This window comes from Vombatus ursinus, unplaced genomic scaffold (genome assembly GCF_900497805.2).
Source record: "Vombatus ursinus unplaced genomic scaffold, bare-nosed wombat genome assembly UNPS02014791.1, whole genome shotgun sequence".
NCBI lineage: Eukaryota > Metazoa > Chordata > Mammalia > Diprotodontia > Vombatidae > Vombatus > Vombatus ursinus.
This window is the reverse complement of record NW_020954569.1, coordinates 3,091,705-3,111,687: the sequence shown is the minus strand read 5'-3', so window position 1 is coordinate 3,111,687 and position 19,983 is coordinate 3,091,705. Positions and strand designations below refer to the sequence as shown.

The following is a 19,983-nucleotide window of genomic DNA, read 5'->3' as shown; positions in this document are numbered from 1 at the left end:
GAGTTAAGGATACAAATGAGGAAGAAAAACACTACTTTGCATAAAATAATCACTTTGAAGACTCAAAGTAAATTTGTTATCTGGAGGGAAAAAAAAAAAAAAACCTTGCCTGAGAGGCAGGAGACCTGGATCCTTATTCCAGCTCTTTCACCATCTGCTCTGTGATTTTGGTTGGCCCAATCAACTTCATTAGGCATCAGTTTTCTCATCTATGAAATGAGGGGGTTGAAGAAGAACATCTCAAAGGTCTCTTCCAGATCTAACACTCTATGAATTTAAATGTTAATAGATGTTAACTTGTTGGTGCCCATGGCATCCATATGAGGGAGTCCTATAAAATCTAAATATCTCGTCTTTCTCACATGGAGAAACTGAACCAAAGAATGTTGAAATGGGTCTTCTATCAAATGAGAGGCTGGACTAGGTATCGTACCTCCTATCTCTAAGTCTGTGTTGCTATGATACCCTGTGATAGAGTGAAATGGTGAGCCCACAACAGAGTTGAGATTGGGCATCCTGTCTTAACACAATACCATGGTTTTTAACAACTACAAAGATAAACATGAAAAAGCTTACCTAATGTATTTTTAATTGGTAAGCCATTCTAATGGTTAGTAATCCCAAGACCTGACTTCTTCCCTACCTTTCCTACCCAAGGTACCAGAAATAAACCTGAGCTCAAACTCTGGGACAAGGAAAGGCAAGGGAACAAGAATATTCCTATATATATTCTTTTACTCTCCCAACCTGTTATAAAAAATGAGACTCTTTTCGATCAACCATCATTAGAGATAGCCCATTAGACACCTGGCATATGTTCAAGTGGTTAATTAGTGTGCCTTGTAATCCCTTTTCAGCCACTGAGTTTTGAAAGCAAGAAAAGCTACACTTTGAAAGTAGAGGGAGCCAATCCCCACCTGGAAGTTCGCTTTCTGAACCTAGGCCCTTTCCAAGACACGACCACAGTTCACATCAGCGTGGAGGATGTAGATGAGCCCCCTGTTTTTGATCCTGGCTTTTATTTTGTGGAGGTGCCTGAAGATGTGGAGATTGGAACCACCATACAGATCATTTCTGCCAAGGACCCAGACGTGACCAACAACTCAATCAGGTTTTTCCGCAGATTTCATCCTCTTCCCATATCCTGGAATCTGCCCCTTTCTTGTATGTACTGAGCATAAACACTTCTTCCCACCTCTGCCCTTTCCCTCCTTACTCCTTCTCCATTTCCTTCACTCCTTGAATATGCCCCTTTTTCTCATTTCTTCTGTTTAAAATCATATGACTCTATATCATCTTGGAAACACATGTAAACCATACCCATTGTCAATAAACAATTCAAGTATGCAGCTATAATCCAGACAGGGCAGGGCACATTTCCACTTGGGCTTCACTCTAATAAATCTATGGGCATTTGGGAAGTTCAGCCTTCTTACCAAGATACTCCTTTCAAGAGGCAGTACAGGCATGAAGGATGCAAAAGAACACAGGAGTTTAAGGTAGAAGAAAAAAGTGGGTTTGAACCCTACCTAGTTTATGAGCTGCATGGTTCTGAGCTTTACTATTATTGTTTTACCATTTATTGTTTTGTTGCTGTTGTTGTTCAGTTGTGTCCCACCATTCATGACCCCATTTGGGGTTTTCTTGGCAGAGATAAATAGAATGGTTTGTCATTTCCTATTCCATCTCATTTTACAGATGAGGAAACTGAAGTAAACACGGTTAAGTGACTTGCCCAGGGTCACACAGCTAGCATCTGAGGCCAGATTTGAATTCACAAAGATGAGTCTTCCTGACTTCAAACCTAGCATTCTATCCATTGTGCCACTTAGATGCCCTTATTTATTGTTTTACTATATTGCATTTACTATCATTGTTTTACTATTCTTGGCCTTAGTTTATTCATCTGTGAGATGAATATCTTGAACTTCCTCAGAGAGTTGTTTTGAGTACCAGCTAGGTGATGCTGGGGATAGAGCACAGGTTCTGGAGTCAGGAAGACCCAAATTCATATCCGATCTCAAACATTTACAAGCTGTGTGACCCTGGGTACCTTACTTAAACCTCTATGTGCTTCAGTTTCCTTAACTGAAAAATAGGGATAATAATAGGGTCTAACTTCCAGAGTTGTTATGAGGATCAAATGAGATATTTGTAAAGCACTTTGTAAACCTTAAAACAAGATATAAATGCTAGATATTGTTACTATTAAATGGGATAATGTAGTAATAATAATAGTTGTATAGAACTTCAAAATTTACCAAAGCTGCTTTATTTCAAATACATGTAAAGCACTTTATAAACCTACCTGGGCAATCTTTTTTTTTTTCCCACTCAACCTGTGTTTTCGTTGGTGTAGGGAACTCCAAGTTAGGACATTCCCTCTACCAATGCAGTTCTGCGTGTTCTCTGCCAGTTATAGTATTAGAGAGTTGCCTGGGGATTGAGAAGGTTTCACGTCAGACCTGGAACAAAACTCCAAACAGCTGATGAGCAGTATGACACATAGACTTTCCAAAGGCAATTGCCAAGGGCTTAACACAAAAGACCAGTATTTTGAGGATGTTTGAAGCCATCTGTCATGTTAATTGTTGAAGCCCACAATACGGGAAAATGAATTTGGGGCATTAGTGCAGTTAATTCATTTTAAACATCCTCTGATCTGTCAAATTCTCTGTCGGTTACCAGGATGCTTTCCCCACCTGGCATCAGTTTTCATCTAAATGAAAATGTTGGTTATCAATGTTGAGCAGGGTAGGCTCTCACTAGGGAATGATTGAATTTGAGTTGAAAACCTGCCTCTTTGTGAACACTGCTGTCCCCTTTATACCATTTGCAGCTCATTACTCACCTCCTCACAGAAGCCATGAGTCTCAATCAAGACACCCCCATTCTGAGTATGAGTTCTCTCAGTTGTTATACCAATTTCAGCAGACATCCTTCTCTTTCCAGAAAGTTCATACTCAGTCCTCAGTTTTGTATAACCATTGCTTTTTCAACTTCTAGAAAACAACTAACCTTTAATTAGTGGCAGTATTCTAGCTATATGCTATCCTTATGCCTTCTAACTAAAATGGGAAATTTGAAGGAGAGAGAAAAAATTCCACTGTCATCACCATCATCACCAAAACAGAGACAATTATAATCAAATAAAAATACAAATAATTCCCGTGTCAACATTGGACGATAATAAATGTATCCCAATGAATCAATTAGATGATACCAGAATAACTTTTTAGAAGAGATCTTATAGACTATTCTTTTATTTTTTTTTTTAAAAAGGGTCCTATTTCAATTCTGAAAGATTCCCTTGGAAAATGGAAACTAGGCCAGGTGTGGGAATACATGTATGTAATCTCAGCTACTGGGTAGGCTGAGGCTGGCAGATCACTTGCGCTCCAGAGTCCTGGGCTATGCTGCTGGAGTGTTCATACTCAGTTCAGCATCAAGATGGTGAACCTTCTGGGAGGGAGGGGTCAACAGATTGCCTAAGAATCAGTGAACTGGCACAGATTGGAAACATAGCGCTTCAATGTTCCCATGTTGATCTGTGGTAGGATCAACTGTGAGTAATCCCTGTGCTTCCAGCCTGAAAGAGTTAGGGAAACAACATGGGCATCACAAGATGCTCATAGTCTCACCCTCTGCCTTTGGACTCTCCCACCGTCAAATTGGAAAAATAGTTCATGATATGATAATGTAATGAGCACAAGTAAGACAAACAGCTCTTAATAAAGTACTGCTCTCAGTGAAAAGGTTCTCCTACTAATCAAGGTTCTTAATCTTTTGTGTGTGTGTGTGTGTGTGTGTGTGTGTGTGTGTGTGTGTGTGTGTGTGTCATGGACAGCTTTAGAAGTCTGCCAAAGTCTATTCTAAGACCCCTTTCAGAATAATGTTTTAAAATAATTAAAGAAAATGCCAAGTTTCAGTTAGAGGTTAGTGAAAATAAATAAATGTGCAATATGTAATATGTAAATATGTAATAAAATAAAAATGTAAATTTTTCCCATTCAAGTTCATAGACCCTGGGAAATCTGTCCACGGATTGCTTGATTAAGAACGCCTATAGGGGCAGCTAGGTGGCGCAGTGGACAGAGCACTGACCCTGGAGTCAGGAGGACCTGAGTTCAAATCAGACACTTGACGTATACTAGCTGTGTGACCCTGGACAAGTCACTTAACTCCATTGCCTAGCAAAAACAAACAAACAAACAAAAAAAGAATGCCTATACACTAATCGAAAGATCATATTAAGTTCTAAATAGTATTGGTCCCTAGTACCTGGCCAGGGTGTTATGGGAATGAGGGATGATTTTTAGATACTTTGCACAAAATTGTTCCTATTAGCAAACTGTGGCTGGAAGAAAGGGGAAGGATTCCTTAGTGATGTCAAGATCTCAGAAATTGTTCTCTGGAGAGGAATATAGCCCTCCATAGCCACAATCAGCAGAAACAAGTGAGTTCCTGAAGACATCAAATGAGTAGTTGCAACCAAACCTGATTCAGTGTAATGCAGCAGAGAGGGAAGAGCCCCCTGAAGCAGATGACCTGTATCCAGCACTAGCTTCCACTGCCTCCCAGTGGCCCTAACCAGAATAGAAGTCACAGAAGTGAAGGATAACCTCCAGGACAATCAGGACTTAGCCAGAATTTATTTTAGCTATAATTGATGTTTAGAGGGAGTATAATTTTCCTCTTGTACCTTTCCTATGTTATTCCTTCCTTTTTGTTGCAAGTATTATTTTCTTCTAAAACATTTTTCATTTTTTGCATACTTAGTCATCTCATTTTTTATTCTATATGTACTTTGCATAGAAGACACATTTTGTAATCTCATACCAAAAATGCATCTCAAATCATGCAGCATCAACATCTCACCAGCATTTAAAATGTTGAGAGTAAAAGGGCCAGTCATTTTTTTAAATGCATGGAACTTTCAAAGTAGCTTTCTTGGAGAATTTTTGTAGTAAAATAAAGTACTGTATGTTTAGTGTTAAGCAGCCTCATCAAGATACAAACCAAATAAGGGTTTGGTTTCTTCTGAATTTTTGGTTAATGCCTGAAGGATTTCCAACAAGCACAAACTGTTTGTTCGCTGGTAAATGAGCCTATTTTGGTTGCCAAGGAGCCGGGTCTGCCTTTTGAATCCCACACTTGTTCTACACATGAACTCCAAGTACTCATGCATAACGTATCAATACTTCCCTCAGTAACATCCACCACTAAGTGAATGAAAATGATACAAAGTAAACATGATGGGTATTCTATTCATACAATTTGGCATCCAAATATCATGCCTACTTTACCGTTTTAGGGGTACATGGGATGGGGAGAGGTGGTCTGGACCTGTGATTTCATCAGTGTAGGGAACTCCCAGTGTATGAACCCCTTCTATTAATGCAGACCTGCAACTTTTCTTTAACTTACAGTTTAACTTACAGTTCCCAGGGGCACAAAGTAGTTTAGTGATTTACTCATGGTCATGTCAGAGATGGAACTAAGCCTTCTTGACTCAAAGGCCAGCCCTTCTATCCACTATACTAGTGGTTCTCAAGTTTTTCGGTCTCAGAATCCCTTCACACTCTCAAAAAGTAGTGAAGACCCCTCCTTCAAAGAGCTTTGGTTTGTGTGTGTTATATCTATTGATATTTATCATATTGTATGTTAAAATGTCTTAGTATTTTTATGAAAATAATTTTTACTTTGCAGACTGTTTTAAAGTGTCTCAGGAACTCTGAGAGGTTCCTGGACCACCCTTTGAGAGCTACTTAACTATGCCATGCTGCCTCTCTAGTACAAATGAAAAATCCTAACAGAGAACAGCTAGACACCCACATAAGTCACGCCAGGATGTCCCATTTAGTTCATTTCCTATTGTATTGAAACATTCTTCTCCTTCTGCCCTACTAATGCTTGTTCATTTGCTCATTCTTTTGCTTCTTGAAAATTAGTTCTGAAAAACTGTTCTGCCTGCAAACACTCACTCCATCAATCTATTTAGGAACTAGGAGAGGGATTCTAATTATGAATGATGGGACTCCTATCAGTGACACTTGGTCAAATTATTCATTCTAATCAGATTTTAACATTTAGTCATTTTCTATTAGAGGTATATCCCACATGAAGTTGCCTCATACATATATCTTTTAGCAATAACATCATTATTACTTGATTACCAATCCCTAGTGAAAAGTCACAAAATCTTGTTGAGTCATCATTCAGCCAAAGACCTATTTGTAGCATTGTTCCTCTGGAATGAATTGTATCCTATTTCATTTCAACTAATGTTAGCTTTCAGAGAACAAATTAAGAATGTTAGGAAGAGCAAGCCTGAGGGCTCTTTGTTTTATTTTGTTATAGAAAAATGCTATCTGAAATGTCTGTCACCAGTTTGAACACCTCAGTTTTCAGGGCTAGAACTTCAGAGACCATTGCTTTTCCCATAGACATTATGCCTACAATTTTGACAGCTTCCTGAAATCCATAGTCATGAGTCTATAGACTAATTGGTTGAAATGTTCCTACATATCAGTAACTCAAAGCATTGATTAGCATATAATCCTGTCCTATATGGTCTTGTCTGCAAAAGATAGACAAGCAAAAAAAATATTATTTTTTTAAATTAACCAGCATTATTAAATGTGATATGCAATGTATGCTAACTACACACTTGTTGGTGCTGCCAAAGCCATACCCATTCACACATGGCTTTTTCCTCTGTTTTCTACAACTTACAGAGAAATAGGTTGTTGTATAATTAATTAATTAACTAGCTAGGAAGTATGGTATACTTTGGTCACTAGTAAATGACCTCAAACCCCTATCCCAATGGTTATATCAGAGGGTATTCAGTGTCCATGGGTGAACTTTCCCAACAGATGCAGTATTCCCCTACTATTCACCAGAGGGTGTTTAGACTACATACAAGTTGATGACTCTTTCCTCCCCCACCCCAAGTTCTCTTCAATTCTATATTGATCTATCTAGAGGAATGAAGGTGTAATATGGCAGCAAAATATTAAAATTAGAGAAATATCCATTTGGTTCCCTTCAATCTAATTCACTCCATCTTTTATGTCATTTCACAGGCCATTCATATTCAAACCACATACATTTTATTATACAAAGAAGATGAATAATAGGATTGTTAAGAGCTGATCCTCCAAATTTTTTTTCCCAAAGCAGAATGATACTTCTATTTTTCTTAGGTAGTAAAAAGATTATGGGCAGGAGTTATAAGTCTAGGGCCAGTTTTCTAGAACCAGGGACATCAGTCGACTAGAGCATGGTAATATTGTGGTAGGAGCAGGTTTGTCTTCCTCCCATTTACCAAGATATGGTCTCCAGAAACTTATGGTCCAAGCACCCTAGAAACTGCAATTCCTAACTCCCCATAGTTCCAGTAGCAACTTGCATCCCTGCCTCTGGGTCTCAGCTGTGATACTATCCCAGTCATAGCAGGTAGAGGTTCAGGCCACTGCTATAATAGTGACTGTACCAGAATATGTCAGTCTGAGTTGAGGGGCCATTGGCTGTCTACGCATGGTGGACAGGGTATTTGGCTCTGCCTCTGTCCTCTTTCTGCACCTTGAAACTCTAGGCAGAAAGTTTTTTCAAAGACAAAGGGGCTTCTCTGTCCATACATGGCTTACTTCAACACTTCCATAAGGGCATTAGAAACATTTTATATAAATAGTTTTTAACAATTAAAATGTGATTAAATAGCAAGTCTTCAGAGACTGAGAAAAGGGGTTAATTGAAGTGAATACAATAGTTGCCAAGGAGACTCACTCCTCATTGGAAAGAGATCATCATGGAGTTTCACACAGACAGAGAGAGGAGTCCTGTATGTATGCAGCAGAAAACCTTTTGACTGAATAATCAATAACATGAAATTCTATGCATAAGAAAGTGATATGCCATTGAGAGCAAGATTTAGTGAAATATAAATACCCTACATACAAATCAAGTACCTCTCACATTAAACTTCAACTTTTCTATCAGTGGTTTATTTAACTGTTTTTCTTTATTATATTTTAAGGAGAAATCTTTATTTTCTCCTTGTTTTTAGATTCCACATGTCAAATAACTTGTAACTCCCTTAAAGCTCCCTATAATCACTTCAATGCTTCCAACTTAGAAAGAAAAGCCCTAAACAGCGACTTATCAGAGAGAAGGTATTAATTTTCATCCTTGCTTTCCTAACTCTGAGACCCTTCTTTCTATCTATCTAGTTCCTCTCTGTCCCTGGACTTTGCTTCCTTGGAATTTCTCTGTTTACAAATAGCTTAGTTTTCAGGCCAAAGAATAAGATTGCTATTACCTGAAATGAATAGACAGAAAGCTGCACAACTTCCTAAAGCGTATAAATCCCAGGGGCTCTCCTATTCACTTCAGTAATGATAACAGCTTATTTGTATGCTTCTTCAAGGTTTCAAAAATGTTTCCTTCACAATAACTCTGTGGAAGTATAAGTATTAGTGTCAACATTTTACAAATGAGGAAACTGAGGCAATGAGAGGCTAAGTGAATTTCTAGTAGTTACACAATCAATAAGCATCTAAAGCAGAATTCAAACCCAGGTAGGTTTGAATTATAGCTACCATACTATGCTGCCTTTCAAAAATAAATGCATTCTCTTTCCTATCCTTGGAAATTCTTCTAGATTAAAGCTTTTTCAGCAAGAGACACTCTAAGGGGGCTATATATGTTATTCCTTTTACACTTTTAAACACATTTGGACAAAATAGTTTTAAAACAGCCTTATAGTGACATCTTCAAACCATCCTTAAGATATAGGCTAGTACTATTGTTATATTTTTCTCATCTTATAGATGAGGAAATTTAAGTATGATGATCTGACTGATCTGCACGTGATCAGGCAACCAATTTTCAATCAGTATTGGTAGGGATAGCCTTTTGAGTTAAGTTCTGTTACAGAATCCATTGAATCATGTCTTCATATACTGCATGGTCCATTGCATGATGGTTTACTTGCACTATTTTCTTCCAGAGGCAAACATAATGTTTCTAATACATATTTTACAGATATTCAATTGACAGGAGCAGTGACCCTGGGAGATTCTTTTATGTTGACATCACAACAGGGGCTCTCATGACTGCAAGACCCCTTGACCGAGAGGAACTTTCATGGCATAATATCACCGTCCTGGCTATGGAAATGAGTAAGTAGAATAGCTAGGTCTCTTAGTGAATAAATATAGGTATTCTAGAATGTGAAAATTTCAAGAACTTGGGTTGAATATATATTTTTGTCATTCTTAGGAATCAGGAGAAAATGGGAATCATAGCTCTGCCAAAGACTTATATGACTAAGGCAAGCCACTTAATCTGTCTAACCTTCAGTTTCCTCATAGATAAAATGAAGAGGTTGAATTAGGTGACTTCCAAGGTCCTTTCTAGTGCTAACATTCTAAGATTCTAGGATTTGTCTTAAAACTAAGAGAAGGCCTAGTGGAATGCCACTGGGCTCTGTCCATGGTCCTGGTCTGCTCAATAGTTTTGTCATTCACTTGGATAAAAATATAAAAGACATGCTATCAAATTTATAAGATACCATGAAGCTGAGAGGGATACCTAATGGCTAACACTCTGCATGACCAACCAGTACACACATAAAAAAGATCTCAATAGGCTGGAATAATAGGATAAAGCTAAGATGAAATTGAATTTTTAGAAATATAGTCCTGTGCTTAAATTTGCAAAAGAGTTGTCTATATAAATATAGACATAAGGAAAGATGAATAGACAACTACACACACACACACACACACACACATTTTAAATGGCAGTTTTGTAGACTTAAAGGTTCATATGAGTCAGCAGTAGCAGCTAAGAAAGCTATTCCATCTTAGGCTACACTGATAGATGTATAATGTTCAGAGTGAGGCAGGTAAAAATCCTGCTTCCTCTACCCTAGTTAGAGCATATCTGGATGCTTATATTCATTTTGGGAGAAGGACATTCTTTAGGAAGGACATAAACAAACTAGAGGAGATCTAAAGGAGGGCAACCAGGATGTTGATGGAACTCAAAACAAAGATCATTTGACCAATCTGACAAGAAGAGAAGTCTTAATGGGAATGTGACGCCTTTATTCAAGTATATAAGGGAATGTCACGTGGAATAGAAATTAAGATTTGTTCTGCTTGGCTCCAGAGCACATAACTAGGAGAGATACATAGAAACTGCAGCATGGCATATTTCAGCTCAAAGTGAGGAAAAATTTGCCAATAATTAAAACTACCTCTAAATGGAATAGGGCACAGGAAAGGTAGTTACTTCTCCAAAGCTTCATTCCTCAGTGAGGCCTGAATGGCACTTGTCATGAAAATGTAATGAAATGGTTTTCTCATCCCACTTTGTATCTGCTGCTCCATCTGGTTTCAGCTTCATGGAACAAGAAGTCCCCATGCAGAGTACCTTCTGGTGTCCCCCACCTTCCTGCCTTCTTTTGTGTGTTGTCTCCCCATATAGATTGTAAGCTCCTTGAGAGCAGGGATTGTCTTTATTTTCATTAATTGTCTCCCCAGTGCTTAGCACAGTGCCTGGTACATAGTAGGTGCTAAATATATGTTTATTGATTGGATTTCATTAGATAGATTGGTCAGGTATAAGTTGAACTAGATGAACTCCAATAGGTCTCTCATTATGATAGAAAATTACTGTGTTCAAGCTAATTTAATGCACTGACTCAAGTCAGAAGAAATAGGTTTAAATCCTACCTCTAATACTTTCCACCTTTGTAACTTTAGGCAAGTCACTTAACATACCTAGGCCTCATATTCCTCATCTGTAAAATGAGAAGTAGGATGAGATAGTCTCTGGGAACCTTTCAAGCTCTCGAGCTATGATTCTATAATCTTATGGTAATTGAGTTTTCACTATGCATGCAGGGAGATGTTTCTCATCCTTCCATCAACTCTCCACTGAAATCCATTCTCAGGATTTCACCATGTTTATTCTCTTCCATTCTGCTCTAAATGGAGTGGGAGGCCAAGGCACAAAAGGGACAAGGGTGAGGCAATGTGAAAGCTACTGGATTTCAAATATAAGTTCTACCAAAGATGCATGTACCCAGTTGGGCCCTAAGCTGTACCCAACTCATATACTGTAACATATATTTGGTTTCTCAAATTCTCTGACAGACCCTCTGTGTAACCCCTAAATGTTGAGTTATTTACATTTTAATGACATATAATTCAAAGCAAAACTCCTTGGTACAGAAATAAAGCTACCCAGGGTTTGAATGTATATCAAATTAGACACACACCATCTTAAATAAACTCCAGAGTACAAGTTGGCTTTTTTGATACATTTACAATCTTAAGTCAAAGCTAAGCCAAGAATTCAGAGATTTTTCTTAGATAAACTTGGTACCTCCTGCTCCTCATGTCTGCTCCCTCTACCTAGTAATCTGTTCCTTCTTCCCTCTAACACCCCTGGTTCTTGCTCAGTCTTTCATTGTCTGTTTACTGGACACTAGCTCAGCTTTATGTTAGGTATGTATCATGACCTTTGTTTACATTATAATATTTGTATGTAATTGATCCATTCATTTAGGAGCAGTTAGTATGACCAAGTAAACATATTGCTTCCCTCAATTAGTTACTTTTCCTGGGTCCCTGAATAACTTATTCTTTCTATATTCTATTTTATTTTTTCTTCAGACAACCCCACACAAATTGGAAGTGTTTCTGTCACAGTAAAGGTCTTGGATGTGAATGACAATGCTCCTGAGTTCCCCAGATTCTATGAAGCTTTTGTTTGTGAAAATGCCAAAGCTGGGCAGGTAAGTAGGCCCACGTGATTGAGGTCTTTGAATGAATGAATGAGTGAATGAATGAAAAACACTCAAATGCTTGCTATGTGCCAAGCACTATGAATTGTCTTTTGCACTGATGATTAGTCCCCAACATAGAAAATGGGTGTGTAGCCCAGAGGAACACCTGTTACATATTTCTTATTACAATAAACTAGTCATACCTTAAGTTTCAACATTTCCCGACAGGTATTGTCCTAAAATGTGCATGGAGATCAGTCTTTCAGAGTTATGAATGTATTCTCCCACGGGAACAACATTATAAATGGTGGTTAGGTTCTTGGGCTAGCACACAAAAGACCATTTAACCACAGTGTTGTTGAGCTAATAGCATTGGCTTAAGTTCTTGTTCCTGGGAAATAGAGGATGTAGGAAATATGTGGTGCAAGAGACGGGAGGCAGAAGAAAGTAGTTTCCTCTTCTTTTCTTCAAAGTATTGTTTGCAAAATATTAAAATAAGTGGTTTTTCTCGTACCCTTTCCCCTTAATTTTTGCTCCCCCTTCACTTCCCAGTGGTGCTTTCAACAGGATTTTCTTTGGGTACTCAATCCTCTCAAGCTAACTAAAACCTGCAGCGTGGCACTTTTTCTACCCTATACTTACTAAGTGCTACATGCCCCCAAATTACTCCCTCCTATTCCCCCCCCCAAAAAAACCTGATATCCTCTCAAAGTAGATCTCAAGCTAAGTGTTGGAAGAACAGTACTGTTAAACTACTCCCTATTGAGAGATGAAGGAAGAAAGGAAATAAGCATTTATTAAGCACCTACTATGTACCAGGAACTGTGCTTAGCACTTTACTAATATTATCTCATTTGATTCTCACAACAACCCTGGGAGACAGGTGTTATTATTATCCTAATTTTATGGTTGAGGAAACTGAAGTTGAGTGGTTTACTGTTTGTTATACACCTAGTAAGTATCTGAGGCAGGATTTAAACTCAGGTCTTCCTGACTCCAAGCCTAATGCTCTATTCACTATGCTGCCTAGCACCTCAAATGACACATCCCTCAGGAAGTTCCCCAGAGACAGTTGCTTTTTTCAACTTTAGAGGCAATCCAGTCCAATCTGTCCCTGAAGATGAATCCCTTTTAGAACATCCGTAAGAGGTCACCCTGCATTTGAAGATATATAGTGAAGGAGGGAGGTTCTTAATTTTTTTGTGTCATGAACCCCTTTGGCAGACTGGTAAAAGCCATTGATTGCGTAAAATAAAATACACAGGCTCACCAAGGAAATAAGTTCTGTTGAAGGAAAGATGTAATGTTTTATCCCCGTACAAGTTCACAGACCTGCTTGTAATATATCCTCAGACCCCTTTAGGGTCCATGGACCTCAGGTTAAGAACCTCTGCTCTACAAACAATCTATTCCATTGTGGACAGCTCATATTGGTTTGAAGTTTACCCTTATATAAAATCTAAACCTGTCTCTCTTCAAGTTTCAATCATTATTCCTAGTTTTTTTTTCCTTCTGAGGCCCAGTAGAAGAATCCCTCTTCCATTTGAAAACCCTTCAAAGATTTGAAGATATCTAGTATTTCATCCTTTAAGCTAAGCATCAAGTCATATTGGATAAAATGGGGGGTGGGACACGGCAACAGTCTCAATGATGACAAGCCTATTCTGCTTGGAAATCTGATCCCAAGGTTAATACACCCAAACTATTCCTGCTTTTCACAACTTCTTCCCATACTCTACATCTGAACCAATAGATTCTCTCAAAGCTCTTCATTTCTTCAAAATGGTTCCCATGGCTGCTGTAGTGTGGTCTCTAGCTAGGTGGCATAGAAGAATGAAATGGATTAGAAAGGAAAGGAAAGGAAGAGAATAGAAAGGAATGGAATGGAATAGAATAGATTGGGATTGGAAGGAATAGGGTGGGATGGGATTGAACAGGAATAGCTGCCTGTCATTTGTATGTCTGGGTCATTTGTAAGTTGTAAATTATCTGTTTTCCTTACCTGGAAGTTAAGGAAAACTTATTTACCTGTACTATTCATTCTTGAATAGGAGCTGTTATTGTCTTTAGCTTTCCCTAGTGCTCTCTACTCTGATGTGCATTTCCTCCTCTTCCTCCTCCTCCTCCTCCTCCTCCCAGCACCACTGTATCATATCTGCATAATCAAGGCTTTAAAGAGTATCTTTGTGAATTCACTAGGCAATGACCACACACTTCTCTGTTCTGCCTGTATAGATAAGATAAAATGACTTTTCTCTAAGGGGAAAAAAAAAAGCTTTATATGTTTCATCCATCTTTATTATCGTTACCTCACCAACTTGTTCAATTTGATAGTTTGTAATACACTGAAAAATAATTTAGAAAAGTCTAGGGACAATTCTAATCCCTTTCCTGTGAATTGTTAACCTTACCATTTGCTTGAATTGTTGAAGTTCCACTCACAAAAAACCCAGAATTTGAGAGTTGGAAGGGACTTCAGTGATTATTGTCGAACCCCAATAAATCACAGTCTATTCTAAGAAAGAGACAAATGAAATTAGGGTGTGTATGTCCATGGTTTAATTTCTCTCAAGTTGGCTTGACATGAACTGCATGGGAGTACAGTCCAAAACTGGGCACCCCCTAAGGGGGCCAGTTCAGAACTGACTTGATTAGGGATTTGAGAGTACAAGGTTATATGCCCTTCAAAGAATAGGTGTTCCTAAGGGGTGCCAATCAACCCTGATTAGTCAACACACTGGGAGGTGGGCTATATTAAAATGAGGTCTTGAATATGTGACTTAGGTCACTTAATCTTGGTCAACAGGAGTTGATATCACCTGTCATCTGGACAAAGGAAATACCACCCCCAGTCTTGGGTTATTTAGGCAGAAGAATCTGTCTCCACCCAAACCTGAGCAGATTAAATCAATTCAGGCCTGGATGAGAGTTTGACTGGAATAAATTTATTATCAGTAATGTCCTTGTGAAGAATTTTGAGAAGGGGGGTTAACTGGGGGGGATGCTCTGAGAATCATTTTTCACATCATATAATCCATTTGTTGTTCATTTGTTTCAGTTATGTCCAACTTTTCACAACCCTATTTGGGGTTTTCTTGGTAAAGATCCTGGAATGATTTACCATTTCCTTCTCCAGCACATATTACAGATGAGGAAACTAAGGCAAACAGGGTGAAGTGACTTGCCCAGGATTACACAGCTAGCAAGAATCTGAGGCCAGATTTGAACTCAGAAAGATGAATGTTCCTGATTCCAGGCCTGGCACTCTATCCCCTGTACCATCTAGCTGCCCCATTTAATCCAACCAATGTTCAAAAAAATAAAAATAATTCAACTAGAAACATAGAAGAGACTGAGAAAGAAAAGGGGCTAGGTGGTGCAGAGGATAGAGTGTTGGACTTGGAAGCAGTAAGACCTGAGTCTGAATCTTGGGGGGCACTTAATACTGTGTGACCTGAAGCCAGGCAGTTTCCTTGTCTGTGATATGAGGCTAATAAAACCCTTTTATCTCAGGGTTGTTGTAAGGATCAAATGTGATAATTTATGTAGAGCACTTTGAAAACTTTAAAACTCCATATAATTGTTGGCTCTTACTTTTAAGAGAATATTAAGAAGTTTTATCATTTTTAGAAGAAAAATAAAATATGCTCTGCTTTTCACAAAATCACAAATTTTCAGATTTGGAGGGAATCTAAGCAGCTATCTAGTCAAACTAATACCCACAAAGAATTCCTACTACCACACACTTGACAACTGGTCCGCCAACCTTCACTTAAGGACTTCCATTAAGCCCGAACATCTTCCCAAGGCAGCCCATTCCACATTCAGACTTCTGTAATTGCTGGAGAGGTTTTCCTGACATTGAGCCTAAATATGACTCTTTACAACTTCTGTATTTCTTAGAGAACTTTAAGGGGGAAAAAAAGATGTTTTCTGACAGGTTAACAGACTTTAGCTATTGTTCTTGTTAAATGGAATCACCCAAGCAAATCCACCTTTCTGCAGTCTTATTTGAAACGTGCTGCAATGGGCTCACCTTTAAGCACAACCTGCTACCAGTGACATGGAATCACAGGACTGAGAGCGTGAACATCCAGAACATCATCCGGAACATCTGGAACATCTCGTGAAGCTCACTACCTCCATCTGGGAGCCTCTTCTCTTACCCCCACATGCATTCTTTTCTCTCCTACCTGGCTATTGAAAATTGGATACTTTGAATTAGGCTCCAGGACTTATGGTTGCTTTGCTTTTTTGTTTGTTTGTTTGTTTTGTAAGTCACCCTCTATAGATGCAGTTAAATTTATCAAAAGTTGAATTTCCTTGTGTTGCAGTGACCATAGCAGGCCATCTGCTTTGCCTCTAAGAAAGTGTGAGTATGCTTTTTTCCCAGTAAGTGACCTTGAAGAGGGCACAGAGATGAATCATGCAGGATACTTTTGAATGACTGAAACTTGCATATCATACCCCAAGTAAGACTTGATGAAAGGATCTGTCATTGCCTAGGACAATGGCTAGAGGGTATTCCTAACCTAGATCCAGGCATGCAGATTTGCCCTTTCATTTTTAAAACACCGCAACCTCACAACTCTGCCCTAAAAAGACTATGTGTCATGTTGGACAGTCTGAAATGGCTTTTCCTGATAAATGTGCAGAACTGCAGATCCATTTCTTTGTAAGCACACATCAAATAATGCCATGTCTCACAGTCCTTGGCACATGGTAGGTGCTTAACAAATGCTTGTTTGTTGATTCATTGATCTCCCCCTTATTTAACTGCTTGGTTAGACTTAACAGGGGACTAGACTGATGATATCTTTGCTATTTGGAACTTCCAGGTAAGGAAAATAGGTAAGCATCTTCTCTGCAGCATATGGTCTTAGAGACTGAAAAGTACACTGAAAAGTTAAGGGACTTGCCCAGGGTCACACAGTCAACATGTCAGAGGAGGCTGAATCCAGGTGTTCCTGATCCCTAAGCTTAGCTCTCTATCTACTGCATCATGCTGCTTCTCATCTTAACAAACACTATAAAAATAGCTAGCAATGTACTTGGGAAGAGGAAAAAAGGCTTCTCCGGAGTAAAATGTAATAGAGAAAAGAGGGAAGAGTCAGTAGTGTAGAAGATACTGAAGGTTCTAGGAACCTAACAGAAGTGAGTGAGCAGGATCAATCTGAAGCAAAATTATAAATTACTCAAAAGGTGCCTTCAGCAAGCTCTTGGCTCCCTTTCTATACTCTGTCTGCATCAGTTTCTTCATCTCTAAAATGAGGATAATTAAAAGCACCCATCTCCCAGGGTTGTTGTGAAGATCAATTAAGATAATATTTGAATAGTGCCTGGCACATAGTCGGCAATTAATAAATGGCTTTTCCCTTCTTTCTCTTTCCCCCTACCTCACAAGGTTGTTATGAGGATCAATGGAGTTAACACATAAAGCATTTTGCAAACCTTAAAAGGGCTAGATAAATTTTAGCTATTAGTTCTTCTTCCCTTTAAAAAAAAAACACTTTGCTGTAAGGGATGGCTCTCTGAGAGTAGGAGGGGAAGGGACACTGGGAAATTTAGATTCTATAGAAACAAAAATATCAATAAAAGGTTTTTTTTGTTTTGTTTTGTTTTGAAATCTACTCCCTTTACTCTGCCCTGAGAGAGGCTTGTTCATTGTATTCTTCCCAGTAAATTTCACCCAAGGCCTTTTAATTTGCTGAGTGCTGACAGTAAACAGAACACCTGACTGCCATAGCTCCATCATGTTCTTGGTGAACTTTGTGTTGGCTTGGGGAAAAGGGTATGGGGGGGGGAGGTTAGTTGTTCATTTTTTGCCTTGGCAAGGCACTGATTGGAGAGCAAGAATTCTGGGTTTTCGCAGGCTGTGGGAGCTTTCCAATTGACTCTAGCTGCTTTACCAGGTTTCCTTTTTTTCTATCCATAGCTGATTCAGACGGTGAGCGCAATAGACCAGGATGACCCACAAGATGGTCAGCACTTCTACTACAGCTTGGCTCCTGAAGCAGCTAACAACCCCAACTTCACTCTAAGGGACAATCAAGGTAATGAGAGTGGCCACAGACTGTTAGCTATGGCCATGCTCTTTTTGAGAGTTGGGCTGGTGATGCTTTCCATTACAATGCTATTTCCAGTAACACTAAGTGATACCTGTTGATTGGAGAGGACTTCAAGGTCATGTGGTTGTGCCCATTTTTCTCTAAAGCATGTTCCCCAGCTACCAGGGAACACACATATTCCTGCTGCAGGCTTGTACATCTGGAGCTGAGGGAGACTTACTATTGATTCATAAAGGTTTGCTCAAAGGTAGGAGAAATGCAGCCCTGAGCTGGTATGGGGAAGAGAATCTGGCTGTTCTTTTGACAGCTAGTGCCTTTTTAAGTGTCTCCACAGGGTGTCAGGGTTGAAGCATCTTCCCCTCTGGCTCCAAACATTCCTTTCATTTCCCTGACTGGCTATGATTCTTTTTTATTGCTCTGTCGATGTGGTGAAAGAATTTAGAGAAGGTGGGAGAAAATGAGCCGGAAAGGAGAATCAGCAAAGCCAGAGAAGAGCATTTGGATGACAGAGACAAGAGGAGGAGGGGAAGTAGTAAGCAAATCTTGGAAAAACATTGAAGAAGAGCAGAGATCATTAAGGGTTAGGATACAGCCATCACAATGCTCTTTCAGTATGCCTAGTTAATGCAGTGCATAGAGCATGAGGTGTGGAGTCAGGAAGATTTGAGTTCAAATCCAGACTCAAACTATTATCATCATTATTATTATTACTATTGTTTTTATTGTTATTGTTATTCTTATTAATTTCCCTATTTAAAGGCAGCTACACAGCGCAGTGGATAGAATGCAGGGCCTGGAGTCAGGAAAACTTATTTCTCTGAGTTCAAATCCAGCCTCAGACACTTACTAGCTGTGTGAACTTGGACAAGTCAGTTAACCTTAGTTGCCTCAGTTTCTTTATCTATAAAATGAACTAGAGAAGGAAATGGCAAACCCCTCCAGTATCTTTGCCAAGAAAACCCCAAATAGAGTCACAGAGAGTCAGACACAACTGAAAAATGACTAAACAAAAATCCCCATATTACAGATGAGGAAACTGAGATTGAGAGGATCCATAATTTGCCCAAGTTCAAGCAGTTAAATAAGTTCTGAGGTGAACTTGGGCAAGTCATTTAATCTTTCTCAACCCCAGTTACACTATCTGGAAAATGGGGATAATTATAGCACCTACCTGACAGGCTTGTTGTAATGATCAAATGAGATAACATATTCAAAGGGCTTTGCAAACCTTAAAATGCTATCTACATAAATGCTAGCTATTATTATTTAAAAAATACTTCATACCTTTTTAAAAATCATCATTAGGGTTCTTCAATTATCTGGACATCTTATGAAATCTATCAACTTTTTATCCACTCATTTCTTACTCCTGAACTGAGTTAACTTAATTAGTATTTTTGATTGTCTAAAATACTAAAAACTATGTGGCCATTAAAATTTAATACAAAACTGAAATCCATAATGCCTAATTTTCTTATTCTTCTTAACATATGAGTCAGACAGTGCAGGTAGTATTATGTGTAGTTAAGAGGGCAATAGAGTGGGAGTCAGGAAGACCTAGGTTCAAATCCTGCCTCAGGCACTTACTTGCTAGATGATCCTGACTTAACTTCTCTGTACCCCATTTTCCTCATCTATACAATGAGGCATTTGGATTAGGCATTCTCTAAGTTTCCTTCTAGCTCTCCTTCAACCTCATCAGAGCTAACATTTATATAACACTTAAAGACTGTCAAAGTGTTATACATTGTCTTACTTTATGTTCCCACCTCTGTGAAATGGGTTTACAGCTATTATTACCATTGTTTCTTTTTTCAGATAAGAGAAGCTGTGCCTTGGCTATGATCACACAGGTAGTAAAGGGCATAGGTGGATGCTAACTCACCCACTTGACTTTAAGGGGCAGCTGACTCATGAACAGAGAATTGTATCTAGAGTCAGGAAGGCCTGAGTTCAAATCTGAACTCAGATATTTATTTATCAGCTGTGTGACTCTGGGTAAGTCACATCACCCTTATTTGTCTCAGCTTCCTCATCTATAAAATGAAGAGGTTGGACATGATAATCTCTAAGGTTTTTTCCTGCTCTAAAATTCTATGCATCTATTATTCT

The 19,983-nt window shown here is 38.8% G+C and overlaps 1 protein-coding gene across 2 annotated transcripts in view; it reads left to right on the top strand.

Moving 5' to 3' along the window:
- Nucleotides 1-19,983, top strand: part of CDH20 (cadherin 20) — a 70,617-nt gene that overhangs the window by 31,859 nt on the left and 18,775 nt on the right. For both annotated transcript variants that reach the window (XM_027869005.1, XM_027869004.1), the window contains exons 6-9: nucleotides 858-1,111; nucleotides 9,049-9,185; nucleotides 11,691-11,812; nucleotides 17,739-17,856. In XM_027869005.1, coding sequence (XP_027724806.1) covers nucleotides 858-1,111; nucleotides 9,049-9,185; nucleotides 11,691-11,812; nucleotides 17,739-17,856 — 631 coding nt within the window. The remainder of the gene's footprint in view (nucleotides 1-857; nucleotides 1,112-9,048; nucleotides 9,186-11,690; nucleotides 11,813-17,738; nucleotides 17,857-19,983) is intronic.